The sequence below is a fragment of the Hylobates moloch genome, unplaced genomic scaffold (genome assembly GCF_009828535.3).
Source record: "Hylobates moloch isolate HMO894 unplaced genomic scaffold, HMol_V3 SCAFFOLD_2, whole genome shotgun sequence".
Taxonomy (NCBI): domain Eukaryota; kingdom Metazoa; phylum Chordata; class Mammalia; order Primates; family Hylobatidae; genus Hylobates; species Hylobates moloch.
The window spans coordinates 14,917,887-14,933,616 of record NW_026652277.1 but is presented as its reverse complement, the minus strand read 5'-3'; the positions used below and the strand labels follow the sequence as shown (position 1 = coordinate 14,933,616).

The 15,730-nt window shown below is 44.0% G+C and overlaps 1 protein-coding gene across 1 annotated transcript in view; it reads left to right on the top strand.

The window, feature by feature from the left end:
* FAM171A1 (family with sequence similarity 171 member A1) overlaps positions 1-15,730 on the top strand; it is a 163,098-nt gene that overhangs the window by 125,146 nt on the left and 22,222 nt on the right. The window contains exon 5 of the mRNA XM_032162904.2: positions 994-1,170. Coding sequence (XP_032018795.1) covers positions 994-1,170 — 177 coding nt within the window. The remainder of the gene's footprint in view (positions 1-993; positions 1,171-15,730) is intronic.

Here is a 15,730-nt window from a genome sequence, read left to right as displayed (position 1 = left end):
TTTAATTTATCTGTAGGCAGTCATTAAAGCTTTGGCTTGGACCAAAGGCCTTTAATGGAAACTAATTGGTATATTGAGGTCCTTTTAAACAGACCAAAATAACAATGGCAATTAAAATAACTCATAAATATTTCAAGTCCAGTCCTCAATAGCATACTTTTTAGCAGAAGTTAATATTTTTGAAGCAATCCTTGAAGAAATTTGCTGTCTTAAAAAAAAGCAGCCTCTACTCTAAAACATTTGGTTTTATTAAGGTTATCTGCCAAGTAATTAACATGTGCATGGGGCTCACTTTGTGTAAAAGTTATTTCCGGTGATTTCCACATACACCTTTGTCTCTTATTATAGAAAAATCCTTCTCTTTTGAGATCGTTTTTGAAAGCAAAACACAATAATGAAAAATAGCAAACCTGGCCGGGCACAGTGGCTCAAGTCTATTATCCCAGCACAGGCCTGGGATTGCCAAGGCAGGCAGATCACCTGAGGTCAGGAGTTTGAAACCAGCCTGGCCAATACGGCAAAACCCCGTCTTCACTAAAAATACAAAAATTATCCGTCAGGGTAGCGGACGCCTGTAATCCCAGCTACTTGGGAGGCTGAGGCAGGAGGATCGCTTGAACCCAGGAGGTGGAGGTTACAGTCAGCTGAGATTGTGCCATTGCACTCCAGCCTGGGCAACAGAACGAGACTTCATCTCAAAAAAAAAAAAAAAAAAAATAGCAAACCTGAGCCTAGATTCCAGCTCAGCCCCTACTGAGTGTATGCCCTTAGGCCACCTACCATTACTACTCTCTCTGAGCCTGTTTCTTTATGTGTAAAATGACGATTTAACTGCCTTATGGGGTTGTGGTGAGGATTATGTATGTAAAGTGCTTAATGCAGTCCCTGGCCTATAGGAGGTAATGGTAGCTGCAACTATCTTTTTGCAAAGGTTTCCACAGCCCCACATGGGTACTTTGCATGCAAATGATGGAAAATGCCTCTTCCTTCTAGGAAACAGCACCAGGCATGACCTGACCCCAGTCACAGCCGTCAGTGTCCACTTGCTGAGCAGTAATGGAACGCCGGTGCTGGTGGATGGTCCCATCTATGTCACTGTGCCCCTGGCCACGCAGAGCAGCCTGAGGCACAATGCCTATGTCGCGGCGTGGCGGTTTGACCAGAAGCTGGGTAAGCAAGAGTTCTGTGCCGACGATCGGCTACCAGATGGCTTCGTTACTGTTTGGTTTTCCTTCTAAGAAGCTCATGGAAGTCTCCTTTCCTTGAAGTCAGTGAACGCTGCTGCTCACATTGCATTGTGTGGTTTCTCATGGGGACGGCACCCTTCCCCGTGCCGTTCAGACCCTCTCTTGGGAACTCACTTCTTGTTTGTTTTCGTGTTTGTTTTTGTTTTGCACATTTAACCTAATTTACTTGAATCTGTAAAGGTTATTAGAGCTAAAACTGGCTCTCTTAATCTTCATCCTTTTATTCACCAGAAGGTCATGTGGTTGCTCTTGGTCGTGTGTGGTATTTTCTTTTTTTCTGTTTTCTGAAAAAGGACAAACATTTGGCCAAAACTGTACAAAACAAAGAAAATAAAAATTACCCATAAGTCTTACCACCTAGAGAAGACCACTAATATATCTTGAATTCTGTCCTTCTAGGGCTTTCACAGTGCACATAGGTATTAGTTATCAACTGCTGTGTAACACACCACTCTAAAAGTTAGCTGCTTAAAACAACAGTGAGCTCCAGTATCTCAGAGTTTCTGGGGGTCAGGAATCCAGGTACTGCTGAGCTGGGTGGTAGGGCTCAGAGTCTCTTACACGGCGGCTGTCAAGCTGTGGGTCAAGGCTGTGGTCCTCTCCAGCAAGGTTCAGCTGGGGCTAATGAGTGTGACTCACAGGCCTGAAGGCAGACCTCACTTCCTTGCCGGCTGTTGACCAGAGGCCTTACCTCCTTACCACGTGGGCCCCTCCATAGAGCTGCTTACTACACAGCAGTTTGCTTTCCCCTTCCCCTAAGCAAATGATCCAGAAGTAAATAAAAATGATATAGTAGGCCGGATGTGGTGGCTCACACCTGTAATCCCAGCACTTTGGGAGGCTGAGGCGGGTGGTTCACTTAAGGCCAGGAGTCTGAGACCAACCTGGCCGACATGGCAAAACCCCATCTCTACTAAAAATACAAAATGCTGTGGAGCCAGTGTGGCAGCAGGTACCTGTCATCCCAGCTTTTCGGGAGGCCGAGGCAGAAGAATCAATTGAACCCAGGAGGCGGAGGCTGCAGTGAGTCGAGATCACGCCACTGCACTCCAGCCTGGGTTACAGAGCAAGACTCTGTCTCTAAATAAATAAATATAGGAATTTAAAAGCCCAAGTGCCCAGAATGAGGTCATGGTCTCTTGTAACCTAATCTCAAAAGCAGCACACCATCATTTCTTTCCATTAGGCTGTTGGTCACCCAGACTCACACTGATATAGACCAGCACTGAGAGTAGACTGTACAGGGGAGTGAATACCAGAGGTAGCAGTCACTTGGGGCTGGCTATCTGAGAGGTTGCCTTCTACAAAGCATATTTAGCAGAAATGAGATCATGTGCTGAGTACTGTTTGGGTGCAGTGGCTCACACCTGAAATCCCAACAGTTTGGGAGGCTGAGGCGGGAGGATTGCTTGAGCCCAGGAATTCAAAGTTACAGTGAGTCGTGTCACTATGATCAAGCCACTGCACCTCATAGGTAACAGAGCGAGACCACTCACTCACTCAATCAACCAATAATATATATGTAAAAATACATTCGTACAGCATGAACATCTTTCCATAGCGTCATTATTCTGCCATGTCAATTTTAATAAGTCCACAGTATTCCATCCTGTGGATATATCATACTTCACTTTGGTTCATCTATGCCCTGCAATTAGAAAAAAAAGTTACTATTCTAACCAATGCTGTAGAAAATACCTTTGTAGCTAAATCTTTATGCACAGCCTTGGTTATTTCCTTAGGATGACATTTTAGAATTGCTGAGTTACAAAATTTACAAAATTCTAAAACTTTTAAAACATATTTCCAGATTTCCCTCCAGACAGTTGTATTGGTTTCCACTCATGATACCAGCCCAGGAGCATGTGCTCGGGCTGAGGGTCTTGGCAGCATGGGGGTTCTTACACCCCTTTGCTTCCTAGTGCCCTGAGAGTCAAGCTTGAAAATATCAATTTGCTGCCGGGCACGGTGGCTCACACCTGTAATCCCAGCACTTTGGGAGGTGAGGCGGTCAGATCACTTGTGGTCAGGAGTTTGAGACCAGCCTGGCCAACATGGTGAAACCCTATCTCTACTAAAAATACAAAAAAATTAGCCAGGTGTGGTGGTGCATGTCTATAGTCCCAGCTACTTGGGAGGCTGAGGTGGGAGGATCCCTTGAACCTGGGAGGCAGAGGTTGCACTGAGCCGAGATCGCGTCACTGCACTCCAGCCTGGATGACAGGGAAAGACTGTCTCAAAAAAAGAAAATATCAGTTTTCAAATAACCCAGTTCAGAATTTAAAACTGTTAGACCGTGCATGAAGATAATTGGGAGATTTTTTCTATCAGCATATTTTCAAAGATACCTAATTCCTTGAATCAGTTAAAACAGAGTTCTAGGAATTATATTTTAAAAGAAACGCCTGTTGGGCTTTTGCAGGGGATTTTTGTTTTGTCTTGTTTTTACTTTCCAAATAATTAATAGAGACTCTGTAATTATTTGTGTGGAATGCATTGATTTTACTAGCCACAGTAAACTTGATATTGTTAAGTGGATTGTGATGCTGTCTGTTCACATATCCTACAGTAAGCGAGACAGGCAGTTTATTGATGGTGTGTGTTCTCTGCGAGCCTGATAATTTGGGGGGCATCAAGGTCATGGTGGGGACCTGAGGTACACTGGGCCTCCAGGAGGGAGTAGCCTGAGGGATGTGTGACCAAGAGTCTCTGAAGAATGCTGGAATTCTAAAGGAAGGAAGAAAATGGCTAAAGAACAACACAGAGGAAGTGGGCAAGAGAATGGAAAGAGCTTAGAGCTTGTGTTTTATTTCCTGAAAACCTGGATTCTGCTACTTATAAAACTGTGAGTCTCACCTTGGGCAAACTACTTACCTCTATTTGCATTTGTAAGAGATATGAATATATACCCCCTTGTATATTCTGCCTGTCCCCATTAGCCCTCCCAAGGGGGCTCAAGCACACCCAGGTCAATGCACCGAGAAGCAGCAGAGAGTGTGGTTAAGAGCAGGGAGTCTGGGGGGCACACAGTGGTGTGGAATGCCAGCTCTGCCACCCACTGGCTGTGTGACCTGGCCAAGTTACTTAACCTTTCTGGTCTAGTTTCTTCCACTGTGAAATGGCAATAATAATAGTACCCACTGTTGTTATAATGAGTGTATTAGGATTCTGTAAAGAAACAGAGCCAATAGGAGATATATATATATTTGGAGAGAGAGATTGATTTTAAGGAATTGGCTCACACAGTTGGGAAGGCTGGCAAGTCCAAAATTGCAAGGCAGGCTGATGAGATGAGGCCCTCCCTCACTGTGAGAGTGATCTGCTTCACTCAAAGTCAACTGATTGGACCGGGCACCGTGGCTCATGCCTGTAATACCAGCACTTTGGGAGGCCAATGCAGGCAGATCACCTGAGGTCAAGAGTTTGAGACCAGCCCAGCCAGTATGGTGAAACCCCATCTCTACTAAAAGTACGAAAAATTAGCTGGGCGTGGTGGTGCATGCCTATAATCCCAGCTACTCCAGAGGCTGAGGCAGGAGAATCACTTAAACCCAGGATGTGGAGGTTGAGGTGGGCCGAGATTGCGTCCCCACACTCCAGCTTGGACATCAGAGTGAGACACCATCTCAAAAAAAAATAAAGAAAAGAAAAGAAAGAAGTAAAGAAAAAAAAAAAAGCAAAGTCAGCTGGTTGAACAGTTTATCTCTTCTAAACAAAATACCTTCCCTGTAACATCCGGACATATTTGACCACATTTCTGGGGACTGTGGCCTAGCCATGTTGTCAGACAAAATTAGTCATCACAAAAGTAAATGACAGCTTGTCACTTTCACGAGCACAACCGATCCTTTCTAGTCCCCTCCCCGGCCTCATCCTGAGCACATTGTGCACGTTGCAATGGTCCTAGCAGCTTGAACGGCATGGTATGCGGGTGCCAGTTACTCCCTGTGCCCTCCCTGAGTCTGTGCAGGTACCAGCCACTCCCTGCACCTTCACCGAGTCTGTGTGGGTACCAGTTACTCCCGGTGCCCTCGCCAAGTCTATTTATCTTTGATTGCTTGTGATTAATAACAGTTTCTGGCATAATGCTAGGTACCCAACTAAAATGTCTGTTGAATGGTTGAATCACATGAGAATAATTTTAGGGTTTTTTGTTTTCTTTTGTTTTTAAGAGACAGGGTCTCCCTCTGTCATCCAGGCTAGAGTGCAATGGTGTGATCATAGCTCACTACGGTCTCTATCTCAAGAGCTGAAGCAATCCTCCCACCTCAGCCCCTGGAAGAGCTGGGAGTACAAGGGTGGTCACCAGGCCCAGCTAATTTTGGGGGGTTTTTTGAGATGGAGTCTTACTCTGTCGCCCAAGCTGGCGTGCTGTGGCAAGATCTCAGCTCACTACAATCTCCGCCTCCCAGGTTCAAGCGATTCTAGTGCCTCAGCCTCCCAAGTAGCTGGGATTACAGGTGCCCACCACCACCCTGGGCTAATTTTTGTATTTTTTTAGTAGAGATGGGGTTTCACTATGTTGCCTAGGCTGGTCTCAAACTCCTGGGCTCAAGTGATCCACCCGCCTCAGCTTCCCACAGTCCTGGGATGACAGGCATGAGCTACCATGTCTAGCCAATTTAGATATCTTTAAAAGGCAATTTAAGATACTCTGATATGCTTGTAATCCCAGCACTTTGGGAGGCCGAGGCAGGCGGATCACGAGGTCAGGAGATCAAGACCATCCTGGCTAACAGGGCGAAACCTCATCTCTACTAAAAATACAAAAAATTAGCCGGGCGTGGTGGCAGGCACCTGTAGTCCCAGCTACTCAGGAGGCTGAGGCAGGAGAATGGCGTAAGTAAACCTGGGAGGTGGAGCTTGCGGTGAGCAGAGATCATGTTGACTGTATACATAGAATTTACCTTTATGTATATATGTATATGTACACGTTATAGAAGGATGATGTTTAAGCTCTTGTTTAGAGGGAGGACAGTTCTATTGGATTTTTTTTCTATCTTGGAGCCTCCATCCCTGCTGTTTATTTTCTCCTCATTTTTGCCTTCTCTTTTTTAATGAGTGTATTTGAATATGGAGGAATAAGGCTGGGGCTCCTAATACAAGGAAGCCATCCCTAGGGATTCCTATATGGGTCGTGTGCACTATAACGATATGGCACAGGTGTATAAAAGCAGCATCCTTGCTTTCCTCAGTGGACTTTACATACAGTTCACAAACAACAAACTTACTTAAAGAAGTTTTTGATGTCCATGGCAGACGGAAATATCTCTGCATCCTAATCTCTGGGTCCTGTGGATATTACCTTATATAGTCAAGGGACTTGGTGGAAGTGAGGAAGAATCTGGAGATGGGGGGATTCTCATGGGCTTTCTGGATGGGCCCACAGCCATCACAAGAGCCCTTATGAGCAGGATGCAAGAGGAGCCAGAATCAGACGAGGAGATGGCAGTGTGAGGATGGGAGCGCAGGCTGGAGCCATGCACTTTGGAAATGCGGGAAGGGGACCCAAGCCAAGGAATACAGGCAGCCACTGGAAGCCAAAATCAGCAAGCAAGGGATTCTCCCTTCTGAGCCTCCGGGAGGAACCGGCGCTGCAGACTCCTTGACTTGAGACCAGAGAAACTGGTTTTGGACCTCTGACCTCCAGGAGTGTAAGAAAGTAAATCTGTGCTGTTTTAAGACCTTATTATTTGTGGTAATTTTTTATAGCAGCAATAGGAAATGAATACAATACAGAAATTGGTGAAGACAGAGGTGTGTGCATTGTTAGGAAGCCTCTGAAATATGTTAGCCCATTCTCTGTTTCATCTCTGAAAAAATACCCATGACGGTACATTGGGAATCTTCATTGTGTAGTTGACCTATTTCCACTTCCTTTTTTTTTTTTTTTTTTTTTTGAGGCAGAGTCCTACACTGTCAGCCAGACTGGCGTGCAGTGGTGCAGTCACAGATCACTGCAGCCTCAACCTCCCAAGGTCAAGCAATCCTCCCACCTCAGCCCCCTGAGTAGCTGGGACTACAGGCACACACCACCACACCTGGCTAATTTTTTTATTGTTTATTTTCTTTAGACACAAGGTCTCACCATGTTGCCCAGGCTGGTCTCAAATTCCTGGCCTCAAGTGATCCATCTCAGCCTCCCAAAGACCTAGGATTATAGGCGTGGGCCAACGCGCCTGGCCTAAATGGTCTTTTTAACTTCGCATTTACTATGAAAAATGTAACTGCCAAATTCCTGGTTGTAACAGATTGCATGTATGCAGAAAAAAGCCAACGTTTGTGGATAGTCATTCAAAAATAACCAAATGAATTAAAATATGTTTTCTGAAAACTTTAGGATGGACATTTCAAAGAAACCATATGTTTTTTCACTTATTAAACTCAATAGAAGCCTGCATATTTCATAAGACTTTTGTTGCTATTACATTTAATAATAATATTATCTAAGTAGAAATTAAAATATTTTAGTTAAATAAAAAAATCTAAAGACGGTGTTAGATCAGGAAAAAAATGGGGAATGGGCAACACATCTTAAGCACATAGAACATTTAATAATTAGCTGCTATTTACGTTTACAGTAATCAATCACCTCAAATAGTTTAATACTTTAAATTATCTATTTTTGAGGTAAATCAAAATAATTGCCAATTCCAAATTGTTTAACGGCCAGAAATAGCACAGATAGCAACTCGTGAATCTGTTAATAATTTTTCATCTAAATTGAGTTTGGCCAACTGTGGCCTGAAACCTAAGAATCATTTTTACATTTTTAAATGATTAAAGAAAAAAGTCAAATGGGGGAATGTTGATCAAGGGGTGCAAAGTTTTAGTTCTTCAGGATGATTAAGCTCCAGAGACTTAATGCAAAGCCTGCTAACTGTTGTTAATAGGACTGTATTGTATACTTAAAATTTACTAAGAGGGTATATTCAAAGTGTTCTCACCACCAAGAGAAAGAAGATGAAAAAACAATGGTAACTGTAAACTGATGGATGTGTTAATTAGCTTGATGTATATATCAAAACATCAGGTCAGACATCTTAAGTACATAAAATTTTTGTTTCTCAACTGTATGTCAATAAATATGGGGGAAATAAAGAATCAGAAGAAGAATATCTCATGGCACATGAAAATTACATGAAATTTATACATAAGCATCCATAAATAAAGTTTCACTGGAACCTTGCCAGGCCCATCTGCTGGCATATTGTCTGTGAGTGCTTTTGCACTACAACACGGGGTTGAATCATTGCAACAGAAACTTATATCCCCACAAACCAAAAATATTTACTATCTGGCCTCTTACAGAAAAAAATTTAAAAAATTTAAAAAAATCGTGACCTCTGGTCTGAATGCCTTCCAGAAGTTCTTTCCATTCCAGTATTACAGTGCCAGTGTATTCCACACTCTACAGGAGCTAACTGGGGTGCCCAGACAGCCCCAACGTCCATATTTCCCGTTAGCTGACAGCCCCCCTGTATTTTGCCAGGGTTGACAATTGATACTCAGAGTGAACAGCACCTTCATTGTAGGGCCAGACCTCAAACTCTGTGAAGAAAGATGAAATTATTTTATGGTTTGATGGGACTTCTGTTCAAATGATACAATCACGTGGTGGTGTTTATGTTTGTTTGTTTGTTTAAAGAAGGGGTCCTGCTCTGTCACCTAGGCTGCAGTGCAGTGGTACAATCGGAGCTAGAACTCCTGGGCTCAGGAGATCCTCCTACCTCAGCTTCCTGAGTAGCTGGGACGACAGTTGTGCACCACCATGCCTAGCTAATTTGTAAATTTTTTTTTTTTTGGAGATGGGGTCTTGCTATGTTGCCCAGACTGGTCTCAGACTCCTGCCCTCAAGTGATCCTCCCAACTCAGCCTCCCAAGTCACTGGGATTACAATGACTGTGAGCCACCACCCTGCCTCAAAATCACGTTTTAACACTAGCCCAGTATATCCATGTTTTAACTCTAACTCAACACACTTTAATCCTTGACTGCCAGGAAATTGAAAGTTTACTCTTAGGAGAGAGACCTAAAGATGCTCCCTTTCAAACCCTGTGAGAGTGGGATCAATTTTTAATGCTGCCATTTATCACAGTTGTCTTTTAATTTTTTTCTTTTGGAACAGGCAAAAAATTTCCCATTCTTGAAATTGGCCTCTTCATATTTCAACCTATATATTCATTAGAAGGTGATCAACTAGATTAACACCATCTTAGAATACAAATAACATTGAATTTGTTTAGTATGTTACAACAGCATGAGTTGGCTAATTGCTATATGGACCTTCAATAAAAATAATTTTGTGTGTGTGCGTGTGAGATGGAGTCTCACTCTGTCACCCAGGCTGGAGTACAGTAGTACAGTCTCAGCTCACTGCAACCTCTGCCTCCTGGGTTCAAGTGATTCTCTTGCCTCAGCCTCCCAACTAGCTGGGACTACAGGTGCATGCCACCGCACCAGGCTAATTTTTGTATTTTTAGTAGAGATGGGGTTTCACCATGTTGACCAGGCTGGTCTCGAACTCCTGACCTCAAGTGATCCGCCTGCCTCGGCCTCCCAAAGTTCTGGGATTACAGGCGTGAGCTACCACATCCAGCCTAACATACATTTTTTAAGAAGCATGACTTGCATATATAAGTTGAGCATCTCAAATCCGAAAATCCAAGGTTTGAAATGCCCCAAAATCCAAAACTTTTTAAGGACCATCATGATACTCAAAGGTCATGCCCAAAGGCAATGTTCACTGGGGCATTTTGGATTTTGGATTTTCAGATTAAGTATGTTCAGCAGGTAAGTCTAATGCAAATATTCCAAAATCCAAAACACTTCTGGTCCCAAGCATCTTGGATAAAGCATATTCTACCCATACTGGAATCAAGACTTTTGTCACATTGACATGTTTCGTTAAAGCTATTTTGTTAAAATGCTGTGATTCGTAGAGCGAAGGAGCACTCTATTTAGTGGATCTCTTTTCCTTAAAGAATCAGCGGAATATGTAATGATCTAACTGTGCTCTCTCTGTGTCCCGGGTATCAAGATGTATGTGAGGGAAGGGGTTAAAATGAATTTGTAGCCAGGCACAGTGGCTCCACCTGTAATCCCAGCACTTTGGAAGGCCAAGGTGGGCAGATCACTTGAGGTCAAGAGTTTGAGACCAGCCTGGCCAACATAGTGAAACCCCATCGCTACTAAAAATACAAAAATTAGCTGAAGCCGGATGTGGTGGTGGGTGCCTGTAATCCCAGCTTCTCGGGAGGCTGAGAATCCCCTGAACCTCGGAGGTGGAAGTTGCAGTGAGCCAGGATTGCACCATTGCACTCCAGCCTGGGTGACAGAGCGAGACTGTCTCAAAAAAATAAATAAATAAAAATAAATAGGCCGGGCGCGGTGGCTCAAGCCTGTAATCTCAGCACTTTGGGAGGCCGAGGCGGGCGGATCACGAGGTCAGGAAATCAAGACCATCCTGGCTAACACGGTGAAACCCCCGTCTCTATTAAAAATACAAAAAATTAGCCGGGCGTGTTGGCAGGCGCCTGTAGTCCCAGCTACTCGGGAGGGTGAGGCAGGAGCATGGCGTGAACCCGGGAGGCGGAGCTTGCAGTGAGCCGAGATCGCGCCACTGCACTCCATCCTGGGGGACAGAGAAAGACTCCGTCTCAAGAAAAAAAAAAAAATAAATAAATAAATAAATAAACTGAATATTTATTGTGCAGTGGCCAATTTGACCTTTGAAAGAAGCAGTTTTCCTTCCCATGTCTGGCAAAGGAAGTTTTGTTAGTCATAGTAAATGCCTCTTAGCTGAGCCTTTCTGGACAGTAAGAGATGATTATGTCAGCTCTATTTTACAGACGTTTACCCTTTCTTTATCCTGTAACTGGGGCAGCAGATGGCTGTCTGATGTACAGGTTGTCAGACTGACATCTGACTTGTTGCCCTGGGGAATGGTCACAGGCAAACCAGGTCAGTGGTTTGAATTTAAAGCGATGGACATCAAGTTGCAAAAATAAATAAAGAAAGATTTATGGATCCTGTATTTGATAAGTTTCTTCTGTTTAAAGGCAACCTGGATTATATGATTTGGATACTCTCATTCTAATGAGATGATAGAAATAAAAGCGTATTCTAAGAGTGAAGCTACATTGTAGAATCCAGTTTTAACTGCCTCTCCAAAACACAGCATGACAGTGTGTGTGGGTTGCTATAGAAATGGTGGTTACTGAACCAGCCTCTTACCATGTAGGATGCATTCGTGTCAGGCTCTCAGGAATACCCACTCATAATTGGCCTGTAGTAGATTTGTCTCCACTTCAGACGGTGAATGTTATGACTATGACGAGCTCATTTAATTAGTCCTTTTACCTAAGTTACGGACAACTTGCCGTTGAAGGTGGAGCTTGATTTAAAATACAGATCTAAGATTGTTTTTAGTTTCGTTGGATTTTTAATTGGGGGTGGCGGGGAAGGGCGGCAAAGAGTGGGAGTTCTTAAAGCACAAAATTATGTTTACAACGTAAAGAAAATGAAAATATTATTGAACATGTAAAGGATGGGCTCCGGGTGATAATGCCATGTGAATGCAGGCTCGTCAAGTGTAGCGAAGGCACCTCTCTGGTAGGGGATATTGATCAAGAGGGAGTCTGGGCTGTATGTGGGATATCTGCACCTTCCTTTCAGTTTTGCCGTGAACCTAAATCTGCTCTTTAAAAAATAGCCTTCAATGAAATCATTATTATAATATTAGCTTATCTTTGTCTCTATATATCACAAGCCACGTGTCTAGGTGAAGTAACCCAGATTGGAATACTGAGGTGGGTGATTGGATTATAGGGATAAACGGTACTACACTGTGCCCCCAAACGTTAGAATGAAAGAAGGGAGTTCATTTCTTTACCAAGTCTGTGAGTAGATGTGTGACGTGATTTTAGAACCTTAGGCATCATCTTTTATTTTTTGAAAAAGCACAGATGCAGGAGTTCAGGGCATTCGGCAAAGGAGGAATTCAACTTACCTAAGGTAATATCAACATATCCCTAAGAAAGCTGTTATTGGAAATAGGCCTTTTCACATTGGAAATATTCAGAGTCAAGGCTATTGCTTAGAAATAAAGAAATAACTCTCAGGAAAAGTGTCTGTACTTTCCCAGATGTCAAAATCACTCTTAGGGGTGAATGGGGCTTTAATGAGACCGGTAGGGGGAAAAGATGGCAATGTACCTGCAAAAAAAAAAAGCAATTGAAGTGATCACAGATAGCAAAGAACACGGAGAGCGTGGGACTTGTTTGGGTGTGATGACAGTTCAGTGAAAACTTTGTCTCGCCAAAGATCTTGTCAGCCAGGCGGTCAGTTGTGACTTGTCCTTGGAGATGCCAGTTGGTATCTGTTGCCACTGTGGACTCAGCATCGCAGTGGCTCTGTACTGCTCCTGTTCTCCGATGCAGCGCAGGAAGGCTGGGTAGCACTGGTCCTGCCCCTGGGAGAAGAACCAAGCCGTGATCTCAGAACATCGACATTTGTTTTTCAGTGTTGCCTAGCAACTCAAAAAACAATCTTGTATTATCAATCCATTCCTAGGAATCATTAAGCCTTTTGTGTTTGTCTCCCCCAAAAATGAGAACTTTCAGAAAATAATAGCATCACGTTAGTTCTAGTATGATCGGGTTCAGGAGACACTTTTGTTTAAAAACCCTATTCTTAGGGACTTAGGTCTCTTAATGTATCATTTTATGTAGAACTAGAATTTCCCGTGCTGGGTATAGCCTGCTTTTGTGGTCTTGGAGTTGTAGAGGTTTTATTTTACACTTCATTCTTAGTTACCACTTATGGAGTACTCACTTTGTGGATTTTCTGTGGCAAATTTGTGTCTTCCTGCGGGCTTTCCCCATCACCCAGGAGCCTCAAGGCCCTCTTAGTTTGCTGCTATTTGGCCTGGATTTTCTTTTTCAAGTCAGAGTCTCACTCTGCCTTCCAGGTTGAAGCGGTTCTCCTGCCCCAGCCTCCCGAGTAGCTGGGACTACAGGCATGTGCCACCACACCCAGTGTATTTTTGTATTTTTAGTAGAGATGGGGCTATCACCATGTTGGCCAGTGTGGTCTCGAACTTCTGGCCTGAAGTGATCCTCCTGCCTCAGCCTCCTGAAGTGCTGGGATTACAGGCGGTGAGCCACCACGCCCAGCCTGGCCTGGATTTTAAGGACAGTGTCTAACACACTCATTCTAATATTAACCTGGGTGAAAAAGAAGTAGGAAAGCAAAGCCACTATACTTTATTTCAGAATTCAGTACTTTTAAGTATCACCTGGTTTCAGTTGGCTCTACTTGAGTGGGTAATTAGAAGGTAGAATATTTTTGATAGATGTGAATACTGCACTAGATGAGACACAGCTGATAGCATTCATGAACAGAATAGAGGCAGCGTGCAGCCCAGCCACCGAGACTGCTTGGTATTGAATGCCGGCTCCTCCTCCGGTGACTCATTGTGTGGTCTTGAGCAAGTCCTTTTTCCTCTCTGGGCTTCAGTTTTCTCCTCTATAAAATGGGGATCATAATAGCCCCAGCCCCTCCCTCATAGAATTGTTGTGAATGGAGAGGGCCTACCACAGAGCCTGGCGCTTGGAAAACGCTCCATATGTGTTTGCCGCTCTTATCATCATCATCGCTGCTATTATTTAGCCCATATGCAGTGTGTGATCTTTTATTTTTTGGAAGCATGATATAAGAGGACAGGTACAGGAAAGCCTTACTGTTTTTAAATTTAACATCCCAGTCTCACCCAAGGCTGCTATTTAGCTGGAATGGCCCTTCCATCCAGTCTGATTGGTCGGGGCCCATACCTGACAAGCTGTTCCATATTTGGAAATATCATTGTTTGGGATTGAACTTCCAAATAACTTTAAAGTTTACAATAAGTGGTGCCTTTTAATTTGGGTACAGCAGGAACGTAAGTTTCTGATGTCCAAAGCGAGTGTTCGTCTAGTGTGTGAGCCTAATGTGCTCCCTGGCTCTGCTCAGTCCTTTCTCCTGGCTGAACACCATGGGTCTTTCCAGCAACCTGTGTTATCCTCACCTTGCAGGTGAGGACCCCGAGGATGGGTACTGGGGAAAGATGAAGGTTCCAGGTATCCGAGGTTTCCCCAGTGAGATTCAGCATTTCCCACTAGAAGCCTGTAGATCCAGACTGCTTCTTTGAGGCCTGGGAATCATCTGCAAGGATTTTCAATTTTGGAGTTTGGTGTTTGATCATGATCTTTTACAACTTAACATGAAAATATTCTGCATCATCTGAATTCAGTACAGAATTTAAAACGATCAGATAATGTTATCGCCTGAATCTGAATTTATGAACACACTATTGGATAGGACAAATGAGAATGAACCATGGTAAATGTAATATACAAATGATACAACACCAGCATAATAAGAACAAGTGGAATTAAAGTATGTTGAGAGACGGGAAGGTTTACAGTTCAGTTTGAGAAAGGTGGTGGAAGAATTGAATCATAGTCATGCCAAGCTCGAAAAAAGCCCCACCTAGCCATGGATGTCATGTGTATGTTGCAAGTGACAAGTTCAGTTCAGTAATATTGAGGCGGGAGAATCGGGTCTGAAGGTAGAGAACCTAAGGCCAACTCAGCTGACTGGATATCAGAGGCTTTTTTTTTTTTTTTTTTTTTTTGAGACGGAGTCTCGCTCTGTCTCCCAGGCTGGAGTGCAGTGGTGCAATCTTGGCTCACTGCAACCTCTGCCTCCCAGGTTCAAGCGATTCTCCTGTCTCAGCCTCCCAAGTAGCTGGTATTATAGGCGCCTGCCCAGCTAATTTTTGTATTTTTAGTAGAGATGGTGTTTGGCCATGTTGGCCAGGCCAATCTCAGACTCTTGTCCTCAGGTAATCGGCCCTCCTGGGCCTCCCCAAGTGCTGAGATTACAGGCCTGAGCCACCACGCCCGGCCCAGGGGCTACTTTTTAACCCTTCCTTTTTCTTCCTGGCAGTTGGAAAAAGAAAAGTACCTCTGATCGGCCTGGTGTGGTGGCTCACGCCTGTAATCCCAGCACTGTGGGAGGCCGAGGCAGGCAGATCACGAGGTCAGGAGATCGAGACCATCCTGGCTAACACAGTGAAACCCCGTCTCTACTAAATATACAAAAAAAAAAAAAAAAAAAATTAGCTGGGCGTGGTGGTGGGTGCCTGTAGTCCCAGCTACTCGGGAGGCTGAAGCAAGAGAATGGCGTGAAGTGAACCCGGAGGCGGAGCTTGCAGTGAGCCAAGATCGCGCCACGGCACTCCAGCCTGGGCGACAGAGCAAGAATCCGTCTCAAAAAAAAAAAAAAAAAGTACCTCTGATGGTCCCCTCCCGCAGCCAATCAGACTGGTCGCTAGTCTACTTTTCCACTCCCGTAACCAAATAGACTGCTCATAGGCTACTAGAGTGAACCAGTACAAAACTGCTATAGGGTATTTAAACCTCAGAACATTCTGTAATCAA